Raw genomic sequence first — 26,811 nt, forward strand, 5'->3', positions numbered from 1 at the left:
CTCTCACCTTCTTGATCTATGCAGTCTCAAGTTTATCTCAACTTCTCAGTGCTTCTCAAACATTAACGGACATTCAAATCACCTATGGAGTTGGTTAAACCTTAGCTTTTGGTTCAGTGGGTCTGGGCTGGGCTGGCACTCTTGTCCTAGGCCGTGGACGACCCCCTGAGAGGCGAGGTCTCAGAGCACTATGGATGCTTGAACCCCTGCTCCACCGTGCATCAGCTGTGAAACCTTGAGCAAGTTACACAGCCTTCAGAGCTCATTTTACATCTGCAAAGGGAAATTCTATTGCTACACTTTTGGAATTATTGTAAAGGGAAATTGAAACTCACATAAAAGCTCTTAGTAAGGTTCCTAACAGCTAGATTCTCATTAAATTTTAGTTACCTTCACTTTATTGCAAAGTCATTAAGAACATCCACAACGACCACAACAATGATTAAGAGATCATTAGCTTGAGCCATCAGAGGAGTCTCAAAAAAACTCTCACCAGAACTGTTAAAGGCCAGCAAAAGCCAAAATCCTGTTTAAGCATTGATGGAAACCATCAAATGGAGTAAGACACTGAGACCTAAGAAATGGTGTGAATTATGCACTGTGAATGAGGGGAGGAGGGAAATAGGAAGCAACCGAAGAGGAAGGCTGCCCCAAATGGAATGATTGACTACAGATTTCCAAACATAAAAGTTTGTATTCTCTCTCTCTCCCCCTCCTTCCGCCTCATCACCAGAGAGAATCAAGAATTCCTAAGAATTAAAACTGGAACAAAATATAAATCAAATTTATTCTTCTCCTCCTATGTCATAAGTCAAAACACCAGCTTGTAAGGAGAATACATCCGTGGGAATGTCTAAGAACACTGTCACAGAAGTTATGGGAAATTTGGGTGGAAAAGGTCATATTTTACATTTTCTACCTAAATTAAAAGTCACCAGCATTGCAAGGATCAAGAGTTCTTTGAGTGTCTGAATTCAAGAGAGACAAATGACTCGAGCTGTGGGAGGAATAGGGATTCCGCAATCTTCATGTTTCCTGTCTATTCAGACCTGTAAACCTGAAGTGGGAAATCAGGTGGAACTAACCCTCTCTTCCTGAAAAGCACGTGCGGTTGTCCATACAACCTTGCTTGCATTTTGCTTCCTGGAAGAATTCCTGGCTACTTCTTTTTCTCAATGGTACAGAGTGTTGTAGACCTTACACAGAAGTGAGGAAAACAGTTCTAACAACAGGAATCCCATTTTTCTTTTCCCATCTTTGGGGCACATTCTTAAATGGGCATTCTTATTTTTAAAACAAAATTTTTTGCTAATAATCAGAGTAATACTAAGTCCAGAGAACATAAAACCAAATAAAACTGTATTCAGATACTCCAATAAAGCTGAAATAGACCAATTTTTTTTGTTGTTTGCTTGATCGGTCTTGGTTGGATGGATTTGGTTCTTAACATATAATCATCATGGTGGCCCAACTTTGCAAGAGGCTTGTTATAAGTTTAAATAGGGGAAATCTATATAGTCTAAAAAGAATTATTCTGAGATTCCTGTTGCATCCTAGGTGAACACTGGGATTTCTTGTCGCTTTTGGTAACTGCAGTTGACAGGACTGAGTAACAGAAAGCTCAATTTCAGCAAGAATAGGTGCCAACCAACTCAGCATCCTAAACTAGTCTTCAGTCAGTCAGAAGCTGCTTCCTATATTTGGACTTCTCCCTTTCATCAAAACAAGCAAACATATACTCAACAATCACTTCCATCAGTGAACATGCTTATGACATTTCACCCAGGGCATGTCCCTGTCTACCCCAAGATTTTAAGGGCAGGTTAAGCAGTGGCTGCAAACAGAGACAGCAAATGACTCCAATCCTGTCCAAATCAGATGGGACCTGGAGTATGTAGTTTCTTTAGGCCTCTGGGTTTTCTTAGGTCGTATAGGACAAACTGAGGAAAAAGTTGTTGGGTCTGAGTAGTGTGACTTCTCCAGGGCCTTATGCTAATGGATAAAGGGCCAAGAACTGAAGGAGAAAGAAAAATAATCTTTTTCTCTATTAGGCAAAGTGCACATTATAACAACTTAAGAAGCAACCATAAATTCTAGGCATGGAGATGACATTCTGCCAACCACGCAGTCATGAAGCCAGACAGAAATTCCACTGCCAACACCCCAGCGCCTTCTCGGGAGCATTCAGTTGTTCAGCTAACAACCTTTCGGGCCCTCTGCTAGCAGGAGAGTCAAAGTCAACGACAACCTTTCACAATGGAATAAAGGATAGCTTCTGTATTTGTTCAAATCCTTGCTAAATCTGTTTTCTAAATGTGGTGGTCAAAAGACGAACCATTAACAAGTAGACTCAGACCACCAAACTGCCCCAAAGTTTATTTTAAAAATCCCTTTTATCGTTAACCAAATGTTACACACACAATCTTGTTACCTCTCATATCAGCATCGCCATTACTTTCTAAGCAATATTTTACATTGTGGCATTACCTAAGCTATCACTATACCATAAAACATTTTAGAAATCAAGCCTGTAATGCCAACTAGGGTCTATGAAGCTTTTATGATAATTAAGCTGGCAGTGTCACTTAATGTGTCGCAAGCTGAAGCTCATAAAACATGTTTACAAAACTGCTATGATCCGCTTAGCTGCCTATCAGGTTTAGAAGCTGGGTCTGACGTCAAGAAAAAAATTAATTTTAACCATTACAAGGACTCATGTCATAAACCACTTTTCTTTCTTCTGAACAGTCTTTGAACAAGAAATAAAATTTAGAATTTTACTCTTTAGTTATGTTCTTATGAAAAAGTTTCATTACATAAGTTCATATATTATCTTTTTTTCCAGAGGGATGCCTAAATTCCCATCTGACCAAAATAAATTATTAATTCTCAAAACAGAATTATCATATTAATATTTTCATTATTTCTATAGGAAACCATCTCAAGGTCCAGTTGAGAGTTTAGAACTTTAGAAGCTGGGAACCCATCTTTCCTTTCTACCACCAAAAGGGAGTTCTGGTTTCTAAAGAAGACTTCCTTCACTCTTCCCAAAGGTACATCCTTCTCTCTCTCTCCCTGCAGTAGACTGTAAGCTGCAAGGCTAGGATTCCACCTTAAGTCTGTGTGACCCCAAAGCCAAAGAAGCTGGAGTGTAGAGAGCATGGTGTAACAGATTAAATGAGACAGTACGTGCCATAGACCTGCCAAAGGGCGGGGCTCAGCAGACATCCAATGAATACGAGTTCTCTTTCTTCCTGTTCATAAATAAATGCCAGTCAGGTTGAAGCCCCCTTTTTGCTTTCAGTGAAGGGTAGCATCAGTAGAGATAGAACCTTAAAGAAAACATCTATGGTAGGTATTATTAGGTTCAATTTTCCAGTTGAGGGAAACTGAAGCTCAGAGAAATTAAGTCTCCTTTCACTCCCCACCAACGTTCACACAACTAGAAGGGAAGCACAGCCAGGATTTTAATCTAGGTCTTTCTAAGTCAAAAAGAAAGCTCAATCTTTCTAACTCTCATCTCAAGTAGATCTCACAGTTCCATAGTGCCCGAAATAAAACCCACTCCCTCAAACAACACTGGCTGAATCCAGAACCCTTGGATAAATCTATTGATGACAGTTCCTCCGACTGTCCTCCATTTTGTCCAAAATAATTTGGGCAGGGGACACAGTGGGTAGTTCTTTCTACAGAGGTATAGACAGCTCAAAGAGTGGGCTTCAGAACAGCAACATTAGGATGAACATCAATTAAACACCTCTCTTGTGGAAGCAGCCGAGATGTCCCTCAGTAGTTGAATGGATAAACTGTGGCACATCCAGACAATAAAATATTACTCAGTGCTAAAAAGAAATGAGCTATTAAACCATAAAAAGACATGGAGGAATCTTAAATGCATACTACTAAGCGAAAGAAGCCAATCTGAAAAGGCTACATATTATACAACTCCAACTATATGACATTCCAGAAAAGGCAAAATGATGGAGACAGTAAAAAGATCAGTGGTTGCCAGGGGTGGAGTGGGAAACGAATAGGCAGAGCACAGAGGATTTTTAGGGCAGTGAAAATAACCTCTATGATATGTTAATGATGGATATCTATCATTATACTTTTCTCCAAACCAAGAGATTGTACAACACCAAGAATGAACCCTAAGTAAACTATGGACTTTGGGTGATTACGATGTGTCAATGTAGGTTCATCAGTTGTAACCAATGCGCCACTCTGGTGAGGGATGTTGATAATGGGGGAGGCTATGCATATGTGGGGGCTGGGGATATTTGGAAAACTCTGTACCTTCCACTCAATTTTGTTGTAAATCTAAAACTTCTCCAAAAACTAAAGTCTTTAAAAAGAAAAAAAAATGTCTTACTTGAAACAATGTCTGAAAATGGTGAACTACACTGGCTTCCCATGACTAGTTCAATGAAATGTCAAGATTTGCCCAAGATACTTTGGGCTGCTGTCAAACCACCAGGTCACCAGAGATCCTCCTCAAATGTCTATTCAATGAGAGTACAAACAGGATGATCTTGGATTGAATGAACTTCAGAATGGGAGTGACTCATGTAAAATGTACTTCGTAAAGACACTTAAGTGTTTGCTATTGACAATTATGTCATCATGGCTGTTAAGAACCAACTTTCTTTCCTGCATTGTTACTCACAGCCAAGCTTACCCTAACAGTCAATAGCCACTGCTCAAAGCACTCGAAAAGTCAGTCCTATACATGAATCATATCCACCTGCCTATATATAATAGATGCGTTCGGACAAGACTTTTTGTCTGTGTAAATCAACATTTCTATATGTCAAATCATTTTCTATCAGGTTTGCTTTAGTCATGGGTATTACATCTTCTGCAGCAATGCCGGAAGCAGGCAGGAAGATCCTGTCACTGGAAGGAGTAGAATTAAGTAACAACCATCACAGGCTATTCTGTCAGCTTTGCTTCATTGCAGGCCAATGATGCAATGCCCTTTGGCTGTGTGTGCATTCTGCTCTTTCAACCTAAGCCATCACTGGACAAGGTGTGGGCTGTAAAGCCATAGAGACATTCATTCTAATCCTGATGCTGCCAATCACTGGGGACACTAGTTTGGGCAGTCTTTCAGCTCCCTGAGCCTCAGTTTTCTTACCTGTAAAATGAGGATAACAATATTTTGTAGAATTGCTAGAAGGATAAGAAATAAATAACTGGAACAAAATAACCATTCAATCAGTGATATGCTATTATTACTTTTACATGCATATATCAATAAAGAAGAGCAAACTCAAAGTCTCTTTTAAAAAGGGGCCACTTATTCAACAAATATTAGTTCATTAAATTTCTATGCTACTTCTTATCATTGGGTTAGGTACTAGGGTTCACTCCTGTGAATGAGAGAGGCCTGCATGGAGCTTGGCTCCAGTGAAAAGATGATCTGACTGTGTTGGACTTGAACCCAGTTTGTTTTTTTTAAATACAGATGATAATTTCTGCATTATGGAATAAATACATTTCATCATGGTAAACTTCGTTATCTACCATTTTTCTTGCTTTGCATACTTAAGTATGTTTTGCATACTTAATGAAGAAAGAGTTCAAAAATATTTATAATAAACTGTTTATTTACAAAGACTCCAATTTCATCTATTCAAAGCACATGAATTTATAAAGATAACCCCCTAGATTTCTTTGGTTTAAGCTGCAATTCTAGAAATTTTTAAGTGTTTAATCTTATCACCAGTTTAAAGATCTAAATTATTAAGAGTCATAAACTTTGAATCGCCACATGCAAAACCACTCATTCTGAATTTTCAATCAACCTGAACTAGGTATAATGCCTTCCTAACGTAAGAACAGCTGGGAAAGGAAAAATGTAACCACTCTGGACAATAATCTTAGTGAGTCTAGCAATATCCTACTAGATCGTCCTGTCCAGAAGGACAGGTGCTGCACCTTGCTCACTGCTGTAACTCAGCACTCAGCCTGGGCCTGGCACACAGTGGTGTTCAGTAAATATTATGGCCTCACCAGTGGCAAACATGCCTACTTGAAATTTCAGTATACCTGGCAGATGTCCAGCTAGAAACAGGTGGGCCATGCTATGGACTGAACGTCTGTGTTCCCGCAGACCCTACGGTAAAGCCCTAATCCTCAGTGTGATGGTACGTGGAGGTGGGGCCTTTGAGAGGTCATGAGGGTGGAACCCTCATAAATGGGATTAGTGCCCTTAAAGAAAAAACACAAGAGAGATGCTCTCTCTCTCTCTCTCTTTCTCTCTCCCTCTCTTTCTCTCTCCCATGTAAAGATACAGCAACTTGGCAGTGGGCCTTCATCAGAACTCAATCATGCTGGTGCTCTGATCTTAGACGTCCAGTCTCCAGAAATGTGAGAAATAAAGTTCTGTTGTTAGGCCACCCAGTCTTTTATATTTCAGTTAGAACGGCCCTAGCTGTCCAAGACAGGCCATGACGTGGGGTTACTACATGCAATAAACACAGTAAAGAAAGCATTTCTAATTTATACTTTTCAGTGGCTTAAACTTACACACCCACAATTTCTCTGACTTAATTAAACTGGATGTGTGGTTGTGTAAGTGGTTACATAATTAATTAAAATTGGAGTATTTCTCTAAAATGTTTTGTTTAGGAAGCCGTAAGCTCCTCTTGCTCTGTAAGTCTCACAGAGCTTACAGCACAGGGGGAGAGGACACGACCTTCCTGTTCCTGTTCATCCTTGTAGCCGTATCCTCTAGCACAGCTCTGGCACCTGGCAAGCATTTGATAAAATTTTTGTGAAGGAACTGAAAGAAGGAAAAGAGCATGAGACAAGAGGGAAACTCTTCTTGGAACAAGTTTGTCGTTCAATTAAAACGAAATGTGTCAATCTTCAAATTGTCATTTTTAGTATCTAATGTCATTATCTGGGAAACAAGAGTACTTGATTACTAAATCAGCAATGCTGATTACAGGATCAGAAGTACTCCACGCTGAATTAAATTCAGCAATTAATCAAAGCCAATGTGCTTACTTGTAAATATCAATATTGAATTTTAAGCATATAAGCCAGACAATCAATTAAAATCAAGACCATGACTTTAATCAGTGAATGTTGAGATACACTTTGCTCACTTCTGCAGGTAATCAAACTTAAATCATTGTTGAAGTCTGTTAAAAGGTAAACTGAGGCACATTAAAATTTAAGAGTTTGAGCAAACATTGATTCAACTGGCAGCGCCAAGCTAGAAGTGGTTAGGAGTGCTCCCCCGACAGGAGCCAGGGGAATGGTTTTTATAGAGAAGACTGGAAGCAAAGCGAAACAAGGCAAAGCAATCATTCGATTGGTTATACCTAAGCCTCTGCCTTATTTGGGAAAGCCTAGCTGGCTGTTTGTGATTGGTTGTTCCTAAGTTTCACTTTCTTGGATTCAAGTGTATTGACTCTGGCTTAGGTTTTGGTTTGCTTAGCAGGCTGCCAAGCATTAGAGCCACCTCAGTTAATGGTCTCCTTGTTTAAACACTTTAGCAAGCCTACTTTTGCCGTCTTTGAGGCAGATGCACAAATTACAGAATCTTTTGAAGTTGTTACCTACTAGCTGTGCCCTTGTCTTTTGAATAAACCTGGTAGCAGAGGTTGTATACTATAAAGACTGCTCTCCCAACTGCAAACACAGAGAAGTATAATGTTTAATAGCACAAGAACTAGAGACTGCCCAAGTTCAAATCTCAACTCTGTTCCTTACCAGCTGTGTGACCGAGGGCAGGTTACTTGACCTCTCTGTGCCTCAGTAAAATAGAGATGATAATAGTACCTACTTCATAGGCTTGTTAGAAGATCAACTAAGTTAATACCTGTGAAACACTTAAAATAGTATCTGCTAAATTGTAAATGTTCATTAAATGTTAGTCATGATAAACATATGCATTCACCTCCCTTCCTTAAAGTGGCAATGTGTCAATAGCATTGTCTTAAATATATTTATGACAACCATTATTAGTCTTTATTATTTTACTAATAATCCTAAAGATAATCTGTGGATTATTAAATATTTTAAAAAATTTCTTAAACATTTAAAAATAATTTGTGTGTGTGAGGAAGATTGGCCCTGAGCTAACATCTGTGCCAATCTTCCTCTTTTTTTTTTTTTTTTTTTTTTAATGTGGGATGCCAGCACAGCTTGGCTTGACAGAGCAATGCTAGGTCCACACCCAGGACCCCAACCTGAGAACCCTGGGCCACCTGAGTGTGTGAACTTAACAACTATGCCACTGGGCAGGCCTCTAAAAATAAATATTTTGAAAAGAAGTTTACTGAAGTCAGATATTCTCTTTAAAACATTTGGGAAATGTTTACCTCCCAGATTCCCCCATGGATAAAATTTAGAGTGAGCATCAGGTGATTAAATTTTTTTTTTTTTGTACATTTGCTATTTCAAGATTTCTGAGTTTCACTTATCACAATATTAATGTGGGTGGCCCAACAGTTCTTCCCATAATTTGAATTTCCTATTCTGCCACGAGCACAGATGCAAATAAAAATCACCGAGTGTTATTTCACCTCCTAATTAAGTCTACTTGGCCTGGTGAACTCTCGTATAAATGCACCAGTCCTAGAGGAAATTATCGATGCCACTGCACAAAAGTCAAATCTGCATGCATATCATATTTCTAAGATTTAAAATTCTGCTCAGGACCCATCTTCAGTGCCACTGTTCAGTGTTAGCATGAGTGTTTCAAAAACATTGTGTTTGAAATCTCAGGTCTGTGAATTCTCCTTAAGTCCAGAAAGCTCAAATAATAAGTGCTATATTCAATTAAAACTACAGAATCAAAGGTGAACCCTATTGTCAGTGGCACTGGTGATGAAATGGGATGGGATTTCAGATAACACATATTTCCTAATGAGAATGCACTTAGAACAGCTCAGCTCATAGCAACGTAAGGCACAATCACAATTGCTACCTAATTGAAATAACTTATGTGACTGCTCTCATTTGATGAAAATCACTAAGACAGGGATCCAACATCCACTCTTTCCTCTTTTTGTTCCAGTCTTTATCTCTTTCACAGCTCCTCCTGGCTTTACTTGATATGATAAACTTCCTCAACTCTTAGTGTCAGTTTCCAAAGATGCCCTTGCTGACTGTTAGCTCCTAAGCAACCTTCATTAGGAGATGCCCACATCCACCAACATATTGCTTGTCTATTAAGATGCCAGAAACTAAGAGTCTAAACCATACTTTATACTTATCAAAGAATTACTCCTTGCATTCACCAAAGACAATTCAAAACGTTTATGGGTATCATAATTTTCTTCCCTTAAAAAAAAAAAGTGGTTGGTAGTTTCTCATCTGCACTATAAACACAGCAACCACTCAGAGAGGCAAAATAGTGATTCAGCTCTCATAAAGACAGACTCCTCATTCTCTAAGTCTGTTGCTCACAGCAATTACCAGCCTTAGAATGCCTTTCCTGCTTGGCGTCCTTCAAGCAAGCCTACTTATTCTGCCAGGTTCAGGGTTCAAATAAAGTTCTTTCCTACTTTGTGACAGTCTTTGCTGACCTTCACACACAAAGGAGCAAAAGCAATGCCAGGAAGTTGGGCACAGGCCAGGTGATGAAGAACCTCTGCCCGCCTTTACATGTCCTCTGGCCAGGGCAACGCAAAGTCACTGAAAAGAAACAGAAGACCAGGTCAGATTTGTATTATAGGAGGACAGGGATGTAACAAGTTACAAAACTAGTAAGTAGTTAAGAGGACAGTATAGCTCTATAAGTACCTGCTGGAGAGAAAGAGTAAATTTAAAAAATATTCAGAGAACTGATGGAAATGAAGACAGAGTCCACATGAGGAGCGAAGAAGGAAGATGATGGATACAAGACACCTGCATTCCCATCTATACTTTACATTCCTTGACAGTTGGTGCTACACTTCAAACTTCTTTTGTATCACAATACTTTTCTACTGCACTATAGAGCACACAGGAGAAGGCATCAATAAAATTTAGCCCATTGATCCTTTGAGAAAACAAATCAACAAAATATTTATTTTAACTGGTTTGAGCTAAGTCCAGAGGAAAACAAAAGAAGAACTAAGACATGTCAAAATAAAAATGAAGAAAGTCAAGTCTACTAATAAAATACTGAATAGTAATATCACTTCCAAATGTTTGCAATTTTACTTTAAATGGGAAAGAAATTATCCGCTGGAGAGTTTAAACCTCACTCTTTATTTTCAGCCCCACAACATACACATTAAGATGTTATGGTAAGTTTTTTGGGACCCATGATTTACAATCCTATATATGCCCCAATTGCCTTGTACGTGGAAGTTAGTAAATAAAAAATGAAATATTTCTGTGACACTGCAATTAACAGAAGTTAATCAGAAATCTCTAAACCTACTAAATATCATCCACTTTGCAATCATCAGCATATCCCATGAATTAGATACTATAATCAGCGTCTCAAAAGACAGCACACTTCAGAGTCACAGCGAGGAACGAAGGCCCATTAAACGCTCACTTTAGCAACATTTTATTCCAGCCTAGATATCCCCCAAACAAACTTTTTCTTGGCCTTCTTTGCCCCCTGAGCAATCTTAAGCAAGTTACTTATCAATTCCGTGCATCTGTTTCTTTATCTCCAAAATTAGGATAGAAATAGTTCTTACTTCATAGGGTTAATATAAGGATTAAATAAATCAATAAATATAAAGTGTATAGAAAAACAGTGTAACTGTTCAATATTTTTTTCTTATTATTAAGGATGGATCTAAGTCTATGACAAAAATCTAAAGAATGTTCTAAGTTTCCGAATTCTAAAGAATGTTCTAAGTTTCCGAATTTTGTGAGAAATCTCTAACTAGAAAGCCAACCACCATTATTGCCATTACACTTGTGCCAAAGTCAGAATTTCCCGGGAGTTCCAGAAAAGAAATTGGCAGGTCCATTCCATGGAGGCCTGGCCTTTCTCGAACTCCCTCACTCAGCTCTGCCTGACACTGCACACAGGGCCTAACTTCTCCCTCACTCAGGTTCTCAGCTTAAATCCCCTAACACAGTTTGTCTATTTCATCTGTCTCACAGGGTTATTATGAGCAACAAACTAGAGGAAAAAAGAAGGAACTGCAATTTCCTAAGACCCTGTTCTCAATTCTTACACTAGGCTGGCTGTAGAGAAGAGGATGAAAGGAAGGCTTGTTAGAAGAGCTAACCTAACACACACTGATAAACACAATGCACATGCACACAGTGAATCTGACTTGATAGCTGTAAAAATGAGCTTTATGTTGAAATTACAATATTAGTCTAAGATTAGGTTCACCTCAGGAACAGTGGAAACAAAGATGTCTTTGTATTGGAAAAACAGTATCTGGGCACACTAATCTCTGTCGGGATCTCTTTGTAATAAGAAAATAGTACAAAACCAAATATATTTCTCCCCCATAGTTTTCCTCCCGTAATCACATAGTTTTTCTGGTTCAAAATTCTGGAGGCCATGCCTATTTCATTTTCTGACAGGTGAGCTACAGGAAGGAAACTTATGTGGGCCAAAGTATGCCATGGTTCTCTCAGTGGTTTTACAACCCAGTCTTGCTCCTGCCCCCCAAGCTCGACATCAGTCAGTTTCTCTCAGAAGCCCCTCATTATATCTTGCCTCATCTCATCCATCCAAATGTCTTCTTCCACTGCCCCAGGTGAAACAAAGCCTTTCATCTGTTGAAGCAGATATATTTACTTTCTTTTAAACTCCACTTTTTGTTTAAGCCATTCTTTATGCATAAAATGCCTATCGCCTGCCTTAGCACCAAGAAAAATTCAGATTCCACATCATCTACAAAGTTCTTCTCAACACCCGAACATCAGGTCCAATGACCTTTCCCTTTCTTACTTCCTCTTCATTTGGTGGTAATCACATATTGCCCCAAAATCATTATTCTGCCTGATATCCCCCATGTATCAGAATCATGGGTAGCGGGGGTGTGCTTCTTTAAAATCGAGGGTCCCAGATTCCCCAAGAAATTCTGATGGGAAAGGTGTGGCCGAAGAAACTATATTTTAACCAGCACCCAGGGTGATTCTGTCTCAGGTGGTAGAAAGGTGATACTCAGAGAAAGAGGCCTGCCACAAAGCCATCCTATGACGGAATGCTGCACACACACGTGTGCACACACCACCCCCATCCCCATGCACACACCCCGTCCATGCCCCCACACACACACCCACATCCAACACACAAGCACACACACAGAGGCCACATTTGGTAACCACTGAGTAATTTGGTTTGCCTCAAATACTTTGTATGACACAAATACTATATTGAGGGGGAAAACATTTTAGGGTAGACCTTGTAATTAGTTCAGTAAAAGCAGCATCCAAAGTCTAGAGGCTGATTTCTTTTACAAAATTTCTGGTGTAAAAATTTTATTTGCAGTTTGGACAGATTTAAAAAAAGAGGCGGCTGAATATCACTCTTTCCATTCATTGCTTCTAATAAAATAAAACCAAGGTTTCAAAATCCAGATTACTCAGATGGTACTTTAGACTAAACTTTGCAGTGTGTGTTTGTAAGAAAAATTAATGCGATTAAATGTGTCTCAAAATAGACTTGTAAAGCGAGATTCACTGACCTTCCAGGGCAAACATCACAAATGCAATCATACTCAGAAAAAACACCATCCCCAGATGGGAGATGACAAGAGTGGGCCAGCACATCCACACTTACTGGTAGGCCTAATACTGTCATCTGTTTTTATCACACCAGGTTATGTTGTACTTTAGAGAGGTTCCTTAAATTCTCTGCAAAAAAGGAAGAGTATTAAGTTCATTGAGTTTATAAACTGAAAGGAGTTCATCCTTAGAAATCAGGCAGCGGTGTGCTAGAGTAACCCATGTTTTCCTCCTCTGTATTTCTCTTCCACCCAACTAGGATCACTTGATCAGACTCTAGTAAGCTCCCTTCCCCTCAAGCAGGCTCAGCCTTGCTGCCAGGTGACTAAAGCTGCCCTTATGGGAGGGAGAGATGGGTGAGGGGACTGCTGGGAATGTCTAAGTCAGCTGACTAACAAATCAGCATTAAATTACACTTACCCCTGGACTACACCTGAGTCTATTTTCAGCAACAAGAAACAGTTTTCTCCATGTTCATTTGCCTATTCAACAAGCATTTATTTAGAACCTACTTTGTATAATACATGGTATTTACTCTGAAGGGTCTTAGGATCTTGATACTAAAGCCAAAATCTACCTATCTCTTCCCACTGGAGAACTGTGTCCCATCTCATTCCCCTAATATCTGATACTGTGTCTTGATAACTTGTCCTACAAGCCAGTTCCTCTAGGTCTGGGAGCCACGGAGCCCTTTCTGTGAATCCCAGTCACCTTGAAGGGGCCTGGTCTGCCTGGATCTATGTCCTATCTGTTTCTGAATGCTGGCTTTCCTCAGGCCACCACTAGGATACACATTTACATCACTTGGGTGCCTCTCTTATCTGCCACCATTCTCTCCAGACACTATACTCCTTTCTTCCCTAGAACAGGAGTCTACTGAACACATCAAAGGTCAAGTCTCTTGTCCAGCTGCTCACCTCTTCCAGTTCTTCCCAGCCTGGTCAGGTTAACTCTTCTCGTCCTTATTATGTCGTTTGAGTCACCACACCTGGGCCCTCTAAGAAACATGTCCTCTTTGTACTCTTACTTGAAATAAATCACTGCAGGTCTTTAGTTAGTAAAAGCTCACTCTCTAGCCCCAAGTGAAACGTATAAATACAGCTGTAAAATGCAGTGGGGATGGGGCAGGGAAGCATCAGCTCATATCCTGAGGACAATGGCAGGGAATCACAGCCAACATTACTTCAGGGATCTAATGCAGTCTGTCTGCTTGCTTATAATGACCTGTTCCTCACCCTACCCCAGTTTCTTGATTCAGCACAAGTGTTCCCCGGCCCTTGTCCTTTCTAACCTACACAGCCACTGGAATCTCCTGAGTCAGACTGTAATTGATCATCCTCCATTCCTAGTATTTTCTTTCTCATGCTGCTCATCCAACCACCAGCCAACTTGTCAGGAAATTTGCTTCCAGTGGCAAAGCTAGGAAACAAAAGACATCTGGGCTCCAGAATAGAGTACAGCCTCGGGATCCCAAGCAGAGATGATGAATTTTAATTCTCTATTACAGTACAGATGCGCCCAGGCAAGAACATTAGAAAAGACTAATCAAGGAAGAAATCAGCAGGGGGCATCCGTGCAGCAGATCACTGACAGCACTCTAAACTTAGCACAGTCAAGGCTAATAGCCTCCTTATATCCTCTCGTCCCATTAAGGATGCCCTGAAAACAAGCTACCCAAGAATATTGCTGCAGTTATCACAGTTACCGAATTGGCAGGCAATATTCTCTAAGTGCACTAGGCCAAGAGCTGAGGATTTCCTGTGCACCCTTTACTCTTTCCGACTGAGTGCAGTTATGAGAAGCAAGAGCGGAGGTACAAGTGATAAATAATGCATGAGAACTACAGGTGCGGAAAGCTTTATTCAGACCTGCCACGCTAATGCATGCCTAAGTCTGGCATTTGCCACAATGTGGCTGGATTTGCTCCTCTCTGTGTCCGAAATGGTAATGAGAATGGCAGAATTGAGGAAGAATCTGAACCTTTGATCAGGCCTTTAGCCTCTCTGCAGCTGTTCTGTCCACTTTGCATTGCAACCCTCTCCCAGGTCTCTCCTCGCAGATGTTTGAAATTTGGCTAGCTAATAAAATCATAGCATTTCAAAGCCCACAAAAGTACACAGAACTGGTGAGCATGGTAAATACTCTATTAGTCAGGCCCTAAATTTCTAAACTTGCAAAGCTGTGTCTGCAATTAAATTAGCTGCCTCTGCTCATTTCCAACTGATCCCTACTCTTTGGATTAGTGATGTCACCGCAAGGTTATTCAAGTCATCTCTTGGACTCCAGTTGTCCTAGAAAGAGTTGGAGAAAACGTGTAACTGGAAAAAGGATAGTAGGCTTAAAATAATCCCTAAACTTGGGCCGACCCAGTGGCATAGTGGTTAAGTTCTGCTTTGGCAGCCCGGTGTTTGCAGGTTTGGATCACACGCATGGACCTAGCACCACTCATCAAGCCATGCTGTGGCAGGCGTCCCACATATAAAGTAGAGGACAATGGGCACAGATATTAGCTCAGTGACAATCTTCCTCAAGCAAAAAGAGGAAGAGTGGCAACAGATGCTAGCTCAGGACCAATCTTCCTCACACACACACACAAAAAGATTCCCTAAAGTCATCAAGTCCTCCAGGAATGCATGATACCATATATATTGAAAGATTTTCCTTAAGAATTTCTAAATTAAGAAAAGTCCAGCCAAACCCGGAAACAGAATTCAGGATCTAAAAACTTAGTGGAGGGGCCGGCCCAGTGGTGCAGCGGTTAAGTGCACACGTTCCGCTTTGGCAGCCCAGGGTTCGCCAGTTCAGATCCTGGGTGCAGACATGGCACCACTTGGCAAGCCATGCTGTGGTAGGCGTCCCACATATAAAGTAGAGGAAGATGGGCTCAGATGTTAGCTCAGGGCCAGTCTTCCTCAGCAAAAAGAGGAGGATTGGCAGTAGTTAGCTCAGGGCTAATATTCCTCAAAATAAATAATAAATAAATAAAAACTTAGTTGAAGTGTTAATATGTGCCTAACCAACTGTGGAACAAGATCACTTTTTCTCCATAATGCAGCCTAACATGTTGAAATGAGGGCTCTCCTGCATTTAGGTTCATGTCAGATCTGAAATTCCACGATGCTTCTCAGGCAATACAGGCGTCTGACTATAACTTATTCACACACAAGAACTCTCATTTCTGCAATTACTTCAGTATCAAACTCTGAGCACTGAGTATTATTTCAGTCTTGGTGTATTCTCTCTCTTGCTGCCATTTCTCAACCAGTATTACTCTGTCAGCTTCAAATTACCCAAAGATACCTCCTTGGCACAAATTGCCATTTAGCTAGTGCATCCACAAACAAGGAATCATCGTTTCTCAATATAACATCAACCCCAGGAAAGTTCTATGGCAATGCAAGATGGCTCTGGTGCCTGGGGCAGGAGCTTGTAAATCTCTTCTGCAGTCAGTGTGGGATGGCAGAGCCAGGGAATAACACCTAAAACCTTTCCCAGAGATGAATATGTGGTTAATAGCAGATCATAGTGTCTCAAACATAGAACAGGTTAGAAGGTACTACCATTTCACAGCCTTTTTTTTTTCCAACAGCCCTAAACACTACCAGTGGCTGGTGCCAAGCTCTTGTTAACCATCTGCGAAGTGCCACCCAGTCTGGCCAAATGGCTGAAGGAGAATGAAGCTCTGGACCCAGTTCCATGCACTAACATCCAAGTCCCCCAAATCACATCGAGCAGCAAACTCTGACACTTACCTGAATTTAGCAAGCAAATATTTTTCCCACTGCCCCGTGCTACTGGAATTGACCGAGAACAGGGCACACTCTGGTCCTTGAGACCTCGCAGTTTAACACAGAAAAACCTACCAACGAGGAGCAACTTTCCATGACCCTGCACTGTGATTCCACTTGAAATCTATCAAGAGTCAACTAACTCTTGCTTATTAAGTAGCCACATCATAAATGCCCCAACTCTTGGCCCTAAAACCTGATCATATAAACATGCTGTGGGAACAGAAAAATATGCAAATGTCACATAATGGGAAACACAGGCTAATATGAGGACTGGTGCCCAAAAAATCTAAGAGAAGGATGTGGTTTTCTAAACACCGAGCTAGAAGAGAGTCATTGCCTCTCCACTGTCCCAAATAAGTCTCCCCAGCTCATCCATACTCCACTTAACATACCATACCGCTAAGAGCCCATTTCAGGGAAGTAACCTTACCCAGTTCGCTTCTCACTTCCCCCGACCATTTTAGCGCTACTGTGGGAAGCATTTGTAATGTGCTTACAGACACACGCCCCTACTTCTCAACAAATAAGTATTTCCTCAGTAAACCCCATTGAGAGTGTACTCCAGAAAGAGCAGTGCTAGCAAAACATCTTGTGTTCATTTTTCATAATTCAGAATGAAGTGACTAACCCCTGATATACAATAAAAATGATTAAATGCAAACTCTGAGCCTCTATAATAAATATTTTATATATTAATATATTTTCAAAAGTCTTAGTTCATTTTTACTGCTTTTCTGTATGGCATTATTCTATTTTAGTACATGCAATGAAATAATCTTCCACAGAAAAAAATAGGCAGTTTCTGGTCCAGTTTAAATAAGCAAATGGATAATTATTGTGCTATTAATTTGCTACATAAGTTGTTTAAATTGCTAACTCTTTCCTCTTTCCATTATTAGAGACAGTTTGTTCCTTCCCAATGAAAATAGAAAATTCTCTTCCAAAGTAAACTGTTTCCTCCCTCATGCCCAAGATACACAATCCAGGTGCTCTGTCTTATGATTCTTTTACAAAACAAGCTATAACCTCAATGAAAAGTGTTCAGTATAATGCCTGCTTACTACTCATTCAATGTCAAAATCCACCAAAATTCCCTTCCCTACTCTAGAAGCTACCACCTTGCTTTAGGAAAAAACACACTGGTTGGGGACCACTTGAATGACCCCATATAGTAATAACAGGCTGCCTGGTGACAGTGAGGCTGCCTTCTCCTTTGACAGGCTTAGGTATGCTTCAATAGTCTCCTTTTCTTGTTTTCATTTGCTGTTTATTGAAAAGGAAAAGAAGAAAACTGCCATATTCCAGAGACTTCTCAGTAGGTATGTTATAAACAGTTTTTTAATTTATTTCACAGCATCCTGGCACAGTTCAGCAAAAAGAAATCCTTTTCTAGATTATTAATGATTCTTTGGGATAAATCTTTTATGCAGGTGCTGTTATGGTAGCCAGAGAGGCACACATGGCCGTTAGACACACATTTAGAAGCTTCTATTAAGTGGGAAATATTGAGGAGGAGAATAAAAAGAGGTAATGAAAGCTATACCCATGCGATCTTGCTAATGTGCTCAAGTTCCTGATGTTATTTTCACATAGAGGAAAGGAAAATTGCTGCCTGTAGATTTCACATTTAAAAAACTGACTTCTTTTTCATTTTCAGGGCTGCCTGCCTCCCCTGTCCTTATTGTATATGTAAGAAAGATGTCAACACTTTACAGACTTAATTGGAAAGTAGTAGAAATCCCTGTCAGCTAGATTTGCAGAATCCTAACAGAGAAATCCTCAGGCACATAGCACCTGGGCAGTGACACTGGTGCCTCTGCACCTCGTCCTCTCACCAGGCCTTTGCCTGAAGCCAAGAGCTAGCACAGTGTGGGAGGAAGAGGGACTCCTCCAGGCATGTCCTTCTCATTCTACCCCCCCGAGTATCCTGACATTAGATAATGATGCTAAAGCTCATGGGAACAAGTGACTACACAGACACCACCTTCTTAATTTGGACAGAAATAACCTGGAACAAGAGTGAGTGGCAGCAGAATCCCACACTTCCAGAGAGAGGGGTCATTTCTCTTTATTGGAGCCAGGCATTGCCACCCACACCTCTTGTCAGTCCTCCAAGGGCCCTTAGGGTGGACTCCTGCGGTATCCTTTCAGAAAGTCAACCTCCTTTCCATTAACCATGTTTCTGCATCACAGAGTGAAACAGCTATCAGCAGGCTGTTAGCCAGAGCTATGCTTATGTCATGGCCCATATGTAAAATGCGGCCCTTTGTAAAGAAACCAATCTATCTTGGAAGATCACAGTTTAAAAAAGGAAACCTTGATTTAGGTCTCACTACACAAAAGAAAAAAAAAAAATCTTAGGATAAACTTCAGAAACAATGATCTAATGATCTTAAAAACAAGTGTGAGGAAAAAATAAATAATAACTCAATAAATATACTCGTCAAAAGGACTTCTTTCTTCGAAGCTATGAGTCAACTTTTTGTTTTTTTGAGTGGGAGGCATTTAGGGAGGTGACTGATTCATTCAAAAAAAAAAAAAAGCCAGTCAATTCAAAAGAATCTGAGCAGAAAAAAGATAGCCACTAATATCTGGCACATGCCTTCAGCAATCTAGCACATTCCTTCTTCAGATACGGGAAATACAATGCTTTGAATCCTACACTCACATCAGGTAATTCATACAATTCAACGACTCAAGCTTCTGCCATCATGTGTCTAGTGCTTGTGACTTCCAAAAATCACAGCTGTAATTACTACTATTAACAACACCAACCCATCTTGGGTATTTCAGGTACCCAGCAAATGGAGGTCCTGGCCTTATGAACCGCCATGTACTTCCTCACAGCTAAAGCTCTCTTCAAAAAAGCAAGTCTTACATCGGACTCAGGGAAAATGTGAACTTGTGTTTCCACAAGTTCTTCCCTACAGCCCAACAATGTGGAAACATTATTTCCTTTTCATACACAAATTCTGAGGCTGCTTAAGTGTTTTATCCGTCACCATCAGTCAGTCTCTACACCATCATAGAGCAAGTGACTGAAAAAAAAGGTGACTCCTCAATTCTGAACAGAGTTATCCAGTTGACGTGGTCAAGAAAATAAACTAATTCCAAGAGAGACCGGCCTCGTGTCTGAGTGGTTAAGTTCGCACGTCCCACTTCGGCAGCCCAGGGTTTCGCTGGTTCGGATCCTGGGCGCGGGCACGGCACCGCGCATCAGGCCATGCTCAGGTGGCGTACCACATAGCAGAGCTAGAAGAACCTACAGCTGGAACATACAACTATGTACTGGTGGGCTTTGGGAAGAAGAAGGAAAAAAAAGAAACTAATTCCAAGAGGAAACTCCCAGACTAAGAGTGTCAGTGATTGCATAACGCTGGCTGTAACTATTCCTACAGAATAAAAAACAAACACCATGACCTAGAAAATCAACTTTAAAAGTCCCATCTCTGGTATATCTTTGGCTTTTCTCTTCACAGAATCCTCCAGACTAGAACGTTCCAACTGGTACATCTGGTGGGCAGCAAATGGGTCACTAATATGCCACAGATACTGCTCCCTTCCTTGACTGGAGCAACCATCCAGGGCCCAAGAGGGCCGAGCCCTCACTCTGGTCTTCTCCAGCTGGGAATGGTCTGGTGCACTCACTCCACTGTGCTACACAAACGCTAGCATCTTTTTTTGTGTTTCATGACATGAAGAGGCTGGAGTGCTGTTCTACTCTGCCCTCTTCTCCTCCAACTTGGCTATTCACTGGGTTCATAGGATTATCCACTCTAGAATATCTGGGAAAAATTACACCTATAGAGGTTTGCATACTACCTTATTTTCAGCTTCCTTTTATAGACAATCTCATCAACGTTAGCCATAATGGGATAGGATGATACTTAGCCAGGAACCAAAACGCACAATGCTGAAATCCTGTCCTGTAACAGTCACAACGCCTTCATGGCCTCTTTGGAAGATATTTATAAATGGCATTATCCAAGGGAATTGTGCACTAAGGTAGACCCCTGGTAACCCAGAATGGATCACATGGAGTATTTTTTCATTTTCCTGCCTAGGTCTGAGGCAGGTAAAGTGGCCTACAACACTAAAAGCAGGTCACACTAATCTGTTATCCCTTTCCTACCTTAAATCCAACAGATTATTCATATCACCCTGTCTTCCCAGGGGACTGAGAGAGGGTTGTGGAAGATAGAGAGGTCTGTAGCCCCCTCTGAAGGCCAAAATGAAATGGTTTGGACCAGAGAAAACTAAGAGAAAATGTATATCCTTTCTCAAGTTTAGAATTACACTGCAACTCAAATTGTGACTTTCCTGCAACAATAAATGTTTTTATTGAACCATTGGTTTTACTGAAGCGTATGTCTCAAATTTGCCTAACCCTCTCCATCTCCATAAATATCAGCCTAGTCCAATCTAGCCTTCACCATCTCTCACTCAGGCCTGCACCAGCCTTCAAGAGGCCTCTATACTTCCACTCTTTGCCCTGCAATTCTCTCTACTCAGGAGTCAGCATGAGCTCTCAACATGTAAATCAGGTTACGTCATCTCCTCCTTAAAATTCTGCAAAGGCCTCCCGTCTTTCTTTGAATAAAAGCTAAACATGTAACTCAGTCTGCACGGCCTTATATATAGTCTACATTTCCGACCTCATTTCATGCTATGCACCCAGTAGTCCGCAAAGCTCTAACCACACTGGGCTCTGACAGCCTCTCAAACATTCTTTCCCACTTCAAGGCCTTTGTATTTACTGGTCCTCTGATCTTCTCCCAAATTTTCAAGGGAACAGCATCTTTTAATCTTTTAAGTCTCAGCTTAAACATTATCTAGTCAGAGAGGCCTACTCTGACCTCCCCTAGCCAGAGTAGGTCCCACTGTTATTCTCTCTCACAGCCACTGTCACTTACTTGATAGCACTTACCACCAGCTGTTTTCATTGTCTATCAAAGTGTTCAGCCCTTTATGACTTTATCTCACTCATTAGTACTGTCTTGTCCACTACCGTGTCTCTAGTGCCCAGCACAGTGCCTGTCTCATAGTGGAGGACTCCATCAGTACTTGCTGAGTGACTAATAAATGAATCAATGAGAATTCACAATATGGCTGGATCCATCTATGCATATTTAGTTGTTGTTGAGCCTCTACTCAAAGATTAATACATCAAGATTTTCTTAATTCTTTCACTATACTAGTTGTACTCTTCAATATTTGTCTCTAAATGAGAAAGCAATACATTTAAATTCTCCAAGATTAGAGTTTCCCAAAACACCATCAGTTGTGCTAATAGTGATTTCCCATACAACCCATATTAGTTCTGAAATTATCACCCAAAGAGAGTTACATGGTCAAAAGAATCTGGGAAACACTCCACATTCTTTTCCTGCCTTGGATATTCACAATGCAAATTAGCATATTAAAAGCTCTAGAAGAATTATAGTAAAGAAGCCTGATTAACTTTAACCCAAGATTTTTCATACTTATTTGATAAACAGAACCAATTTTTCTACCAATGCTAATTAACATCCGTAAGAACCAGTATTTCACAGACTACACTTTGGAAACAATTTTCTAAATAAATGTGTAGAAGAAAATGCCAAATGTAGTTCTTAAGAGAAATTCACTGGGTTCAAGCTAAAGATGCTGGTGATACAAATTTGAAACCCTAACAATGGTAGTAAAAGTTAATGATCTATAGACCAGAGGTTAATTATATGATTTTATAATTATCTGCACCATTTCCTCCTTCTGTTTGTTTTATGGATAGTTACCTGATCACCATCAGTGATGTTACTATGAGTTCAACCCAAAGCTGAGTAAATCTGGAAGAATTAAATAGCGAATTTCACCACAGAGGCAAATATAATTCATTTGACTTCATTTGCCACAGCTGAGAAGCAAACAATCAAGAATATTTAATCATAAACACAGGAACTGACAAAAAGCTGTTCTTTCCCCCACCACAAATGAGGAACCTTCATAGGGCCCCACCCACTAAAATCATGAAAAAAAGCAGACTGGGAAAGAAAAAAAAGAGAGATGGGTCGATCATGTTAGCATTGGCAAAAAGTTATACCTCCAGCATTTACATGGATTATATAGTTAATGGATTAAATCTAAGACTGATCTTTGAGTGATTATAGACAGAGAGACTGAGAATTCACTACAGCTGAAATGTCAGCACTGATGCAAGAATTAGAGAAGACAATTGTGGAAGCATGTGGCCCACAGAAGTGCTTAGCAGAGACGCAGTAGGGAGAGTAACTCAGAACTAGATCATGGCAGGGAAAGAAGGTCAGAACAAGGACATTCACCACCCCAGCCTCTCTCGCATAAGGTCTGCCTGAAAGTCTAGTACCAGAATAAACTCTTCAACTTGATCTGCAGTTGAAATATAAAATATGAAAACAGAAAGCACCTGAAAAAGTGATTATATCTTCCTACTAGCATGTTCTTATATGACTAGAATGTCCCGGTGCGCTTTAACTGAATCCCTCAAAAATAATAACATTAAACTAAGCTTCACCAATTGAGAATTCACGCCAATTCAGACAACAGAGCTGAAGTTTACATACTGTGTAAAGAGTATGCAGTAAACAAAAGAACAGGAGAAAGAAGACGGCAGAGGTAACAAATGAGAGGGCTCTTCAAGATCAGGTGTGTGCCTACCTCTCCAGCCCCAACTCTCACTGCCAGCCCTCTCACCTCTACCCTAACTGTTTTGGACTCTCTATTCCAGGCACACTAAACTATGTAGTTTCCCAAGGATGCCATGTTTTCTAATGCTGCTCCCTCTGCTTAGAATGCCTTTCTACCACACATATCACCCCCTCTTTGCCCACATAAATCCTACTTATCTTTCAAGACTTGTCTCAGATGCTTTCCACGAGCTCCCCTCCTTTTCAGTCTGGGTTAACTGCATCTCCCAGTGCTCACACAACTATGACACAATCTTTATACTGGGTTGTATGGTCTATTTACTTGACAATTTATTTGTCAGGCTTATGTCCCCAGTGAGTGCTACAGTGAACAGTAAGCAGTGATTGGTAAATATAGGTAGAATGAATAAATACAAGGCAAAAATCCACACGCAAAAAGAGACTAAAGAGTGATAATCTGAAACTGAATTCAGAAATAATCAGATATTGTGGATCCTGGTGTTGACTGGATCCATGGATCACTGGATCAATGACTTACGAATCTCTATACTTTCATTTGATATGCTAATTCCAGCTTGGGCAGTTCTCCCTACACCCAGGAATGCTGGTCTGCATCCCAGGCCCCTCCCAGTGCTACTCTTACACCATCCCTGCTTACACTATGAGACACTTATTGCCATCTTAGTGACAGTCACAGCAACTAAATGGTCACCATATACTGGCACAAGGCTCTCTGCCCACAGACCTTTAGAAATAATTATCACTTTTCCATTGCAGAGAACAGATGTGACTGCCCCTCACAAGTCATTTGAACTATTAGTGCAGACACCGGAGTACAAATTTGCAAGGTTCATTGATTAGGAAAATGGTGTTAATTGTGGTGCTCTGGTCTTGGGATCTACAATTTAGGCACAATCAGATTTGTTTTAAAAAAAAATACTGACTTGACTTTAATGATGGTAGGGCGAAGCAGAAACAGGGCCCTAGGAGATGAAAGTTATTTCTCTACTGGTGTGTTAGAAAATATACCCCTAACTTGGTTCTGGAAATGTCATTTTCATGCCAAATTAAAGGTAAACATAATTATGTGTAATACATCAAAAGTACCTAATTAAAAACACTCTGAGGCTAAAATATGCAGACAGACATAACTAATTCTGACTTATCTCATAATAATATCATTATTTATTTATTGAAAAGTGTCAGTCAAAAACATTAAATTAGTTTGTGCTTAGAAGAAGAGCTTAAAAACTGGCAGTGATTTTCATTGTAATTCATTCCTGGTTTTCTGCTTTGGGAAATATGTAAGCATCTGATTATTTTGATGCTCAAAGGGAAACAAAAGAACAAAGGAAATTTTAAGTATGGAGAGGTGGCAAGAGAAGATAAAGCCTGAGAAGTTATGATGAGCTCCATGCAAATAAAAATGCTGGGATTGTGACCAGATGTAAAACTATTCATCACACTGAAGACCTCTCAGTCCACTCTGTTCCTCTGCAATGAATAATTACCATGGCATTAGGGCTCTGTCCCAGCAGTGGGGAGTGAATTGTCAATCAGACCCAAAAGCATTGTGTCCAGAGGTGAGGCTGACACCAGGCTCTGTAAAGGAGCCTCCCAGGTTTGGAAGGAGATAGGCCCCAAGCTTCCCCAGACAACCTCTGCCACGATTCATGGCAACTCTCTGGGGAAAAGGGAAAACCTGAGGATAACAGGGAAGGAACTTCAGAGGTCCTGCTCCAAATTGGGAAAAAAAAGGTCACACTCCCAAAAGTAGTTCACATGTATATGCACAGAATGTTGTGTGCTAGATGTTACAATGTCCCATTTCTTAAAATCAGGCAAACAGTGAAATGGGAAAGAATTCAAACAGGGTAAAGGTGAGAAAATAAAGGATAAATAATAGCTTTGGACCCAAGAAAGAAGAGCCACATAAATAATGGATCTGAAAGGCTGAGCCTGGCATGGCAGAAAAAGAATGTAGGATGACAGAATTAAACATTCAACAGCGAATGTTACTTCTCCTTTTAGTTGTGACAGAATCATTGGAACTGGACTTGCCCTCCTGGCATAAACTAAAAAGTTGGATGAAATGTTGACAACTGTTTTCAGACATTAGACAATAGGCAATGAAAAACAGTAATTTTTGAGAGCAGGGAAGCCCACAACAGCCCATGTTTGCACAATGGCTTTCTGCCTAGGAGCACTTTCAGAATTGCCACAGGGAGGTGGAGCCCAACCAGAGCACTGTGTTCTTGAGCTGAGGAGATGAAGATTGGAGCTTGCAGCCACTGAAGCAAGTGGACTTTGTGGGGCTGGGAATTGGGAAGGAGAGAGCTCCCTAGGGTATTACCCAGAAGTTTGGAGGTCTACCGCAGGTCCTGAGTAAGGATTGGGTTATACAAAGCTAGACTGAGACTCTGTCAGGCCCAGCAGAGAGCAGCTGTTGCAAGGTTGAAAGATGAGCAAAGATCCCAGAAGTTGCCCTATGCTGAGAGACACTGGAGCTCTGCTGTAGCCAGAGTGGAGAGACCTTACCAAATCCCTCAGCATTCAGTTAAGACCACAAAAGGGCCACATTTTGATAAAACATCACTCCCTAAGTAAGGGTCATCCCCTAGGACTAAGAACAAAACCTAAAATAGAGCAGTCCTAACAAAGAATAAAACCAAGTCTGACAGTATCAAGAGGCTCTACCAGTAATTTAACCACCAGCCAGAAGAAAATCCAGTCTCCTTCAAAGAAGACAATATAATTCAGATCCCCTACAAGGATTAACCTAGATATCCAACCCACAATGAAAAATAACAAGTTATACAAAGAAGTAGGAAAATGTGACTCATAATAAAGAAAAATAAACATCTAACACATAAAGACACCAAGAGATGACCCAGATGTAGAAATGAGTAGACAGGATTTTGGAATAGTTATTTTAAATATGTTCAAAGGTTTAGAGGAAAATATGGACATATGAGTGAACAGATGGAAAAACCTCAGCAGAGATATGAAAAGTATAAAGAGAACCAATTCTAGTACTGCAAAGTAACAAATTAAAAATTAAAAATTCACCAAGCAGGCTTAATAGCAGATTGGAGACTCAAGAATAGGGGACCAGTGAACTTGAAGATAGATCAATAGAAATTATCCAATTTGAAGAACACAGAAAATTTTAAAAGCTAAAAAAGAGCCACAGTGAAGAGAATCTCAATAATACCAATGGCCTAACATGTGCAATTATTGGAAGAGTAGAAGAGAAAAGAGAAAATGAGGCAGAAATATATTTAAAGAAATAATGACTTAATATTTCCCAGTTTGATGAAAAACATCTACGTACAGATCCAAGAAGCTCACTGAACCATAAACAGATAAATACAAAGAAGATCACCCACTAGCCATGTGATGTCACACTGCTCAAAACTAGAGACAGAGAAAAGTGAAACGCAGTAAGAGGAAAAAAAAAAAAACCCTACAGAGGAACAATGATTAAAATTACAGTTGATTTGTCATCAGAAACAACAAAGACAAAACAATAATAAAATAGCATCTTCATACTGCTGTGGGGTGGGGGGGCAGAGGACCCTGTCAACCCCTAATTCTATACCTACTTAATACATCCTTCACAGTTGAGGCAAAACAACATCTGCAGAGAGACAAAACCTAAGATTCACCTCTAGCAGATCTGCACTACAAATAGATATTTCTGC

The 26,811-nt window shown here is 40.3% G+C and overlaps 1 protein-coding gene across 9 annotated transcripts in view; it reads right to left on the bottom strand.

Moving 5' to 3' along the window:
* CCDC85A (coiled-coil domain containing 85A) overlaps nt 1–26,811 on the bottom strand; it is a 179,814-nt gene that overhangs the window by 61,133 nt on the left and 91,870 nt on the right. Inside the window, exon 3 of one of the 9 annotated variants that reach the window (XM_070512077.1) lies at nt 9,546–9,654. The exons of the other annotated variants lie outside the window; for them this stretch is intronic. Coding sequence (XP_070368178.1) covers nt 9,548–9,654 — 107 coding nt within the window. The 3' untranslated portion in view covers nt 9,546–9,547. Of the gene's footprint in view, nt 1–9,545; nt 9,655–26,811 lie in introns of those variants that run through there. 9 annotated transcript variants of the gene reach the window in all.

This window comes from Equus asinus, chromosome 6 (genome assembly GCF_041296235.1).
Source record: "Equus asinus isolate D_3611 breed Donkey chromosome 6, EquAss-T2T_v2, whole genome shotgun sequence".
Taxonomy (NCBI): Eukaryota; Metazoa; Chordata; class Mammalia; order Perissodactyla; family Equidae; genus Equus; species Equus asinus.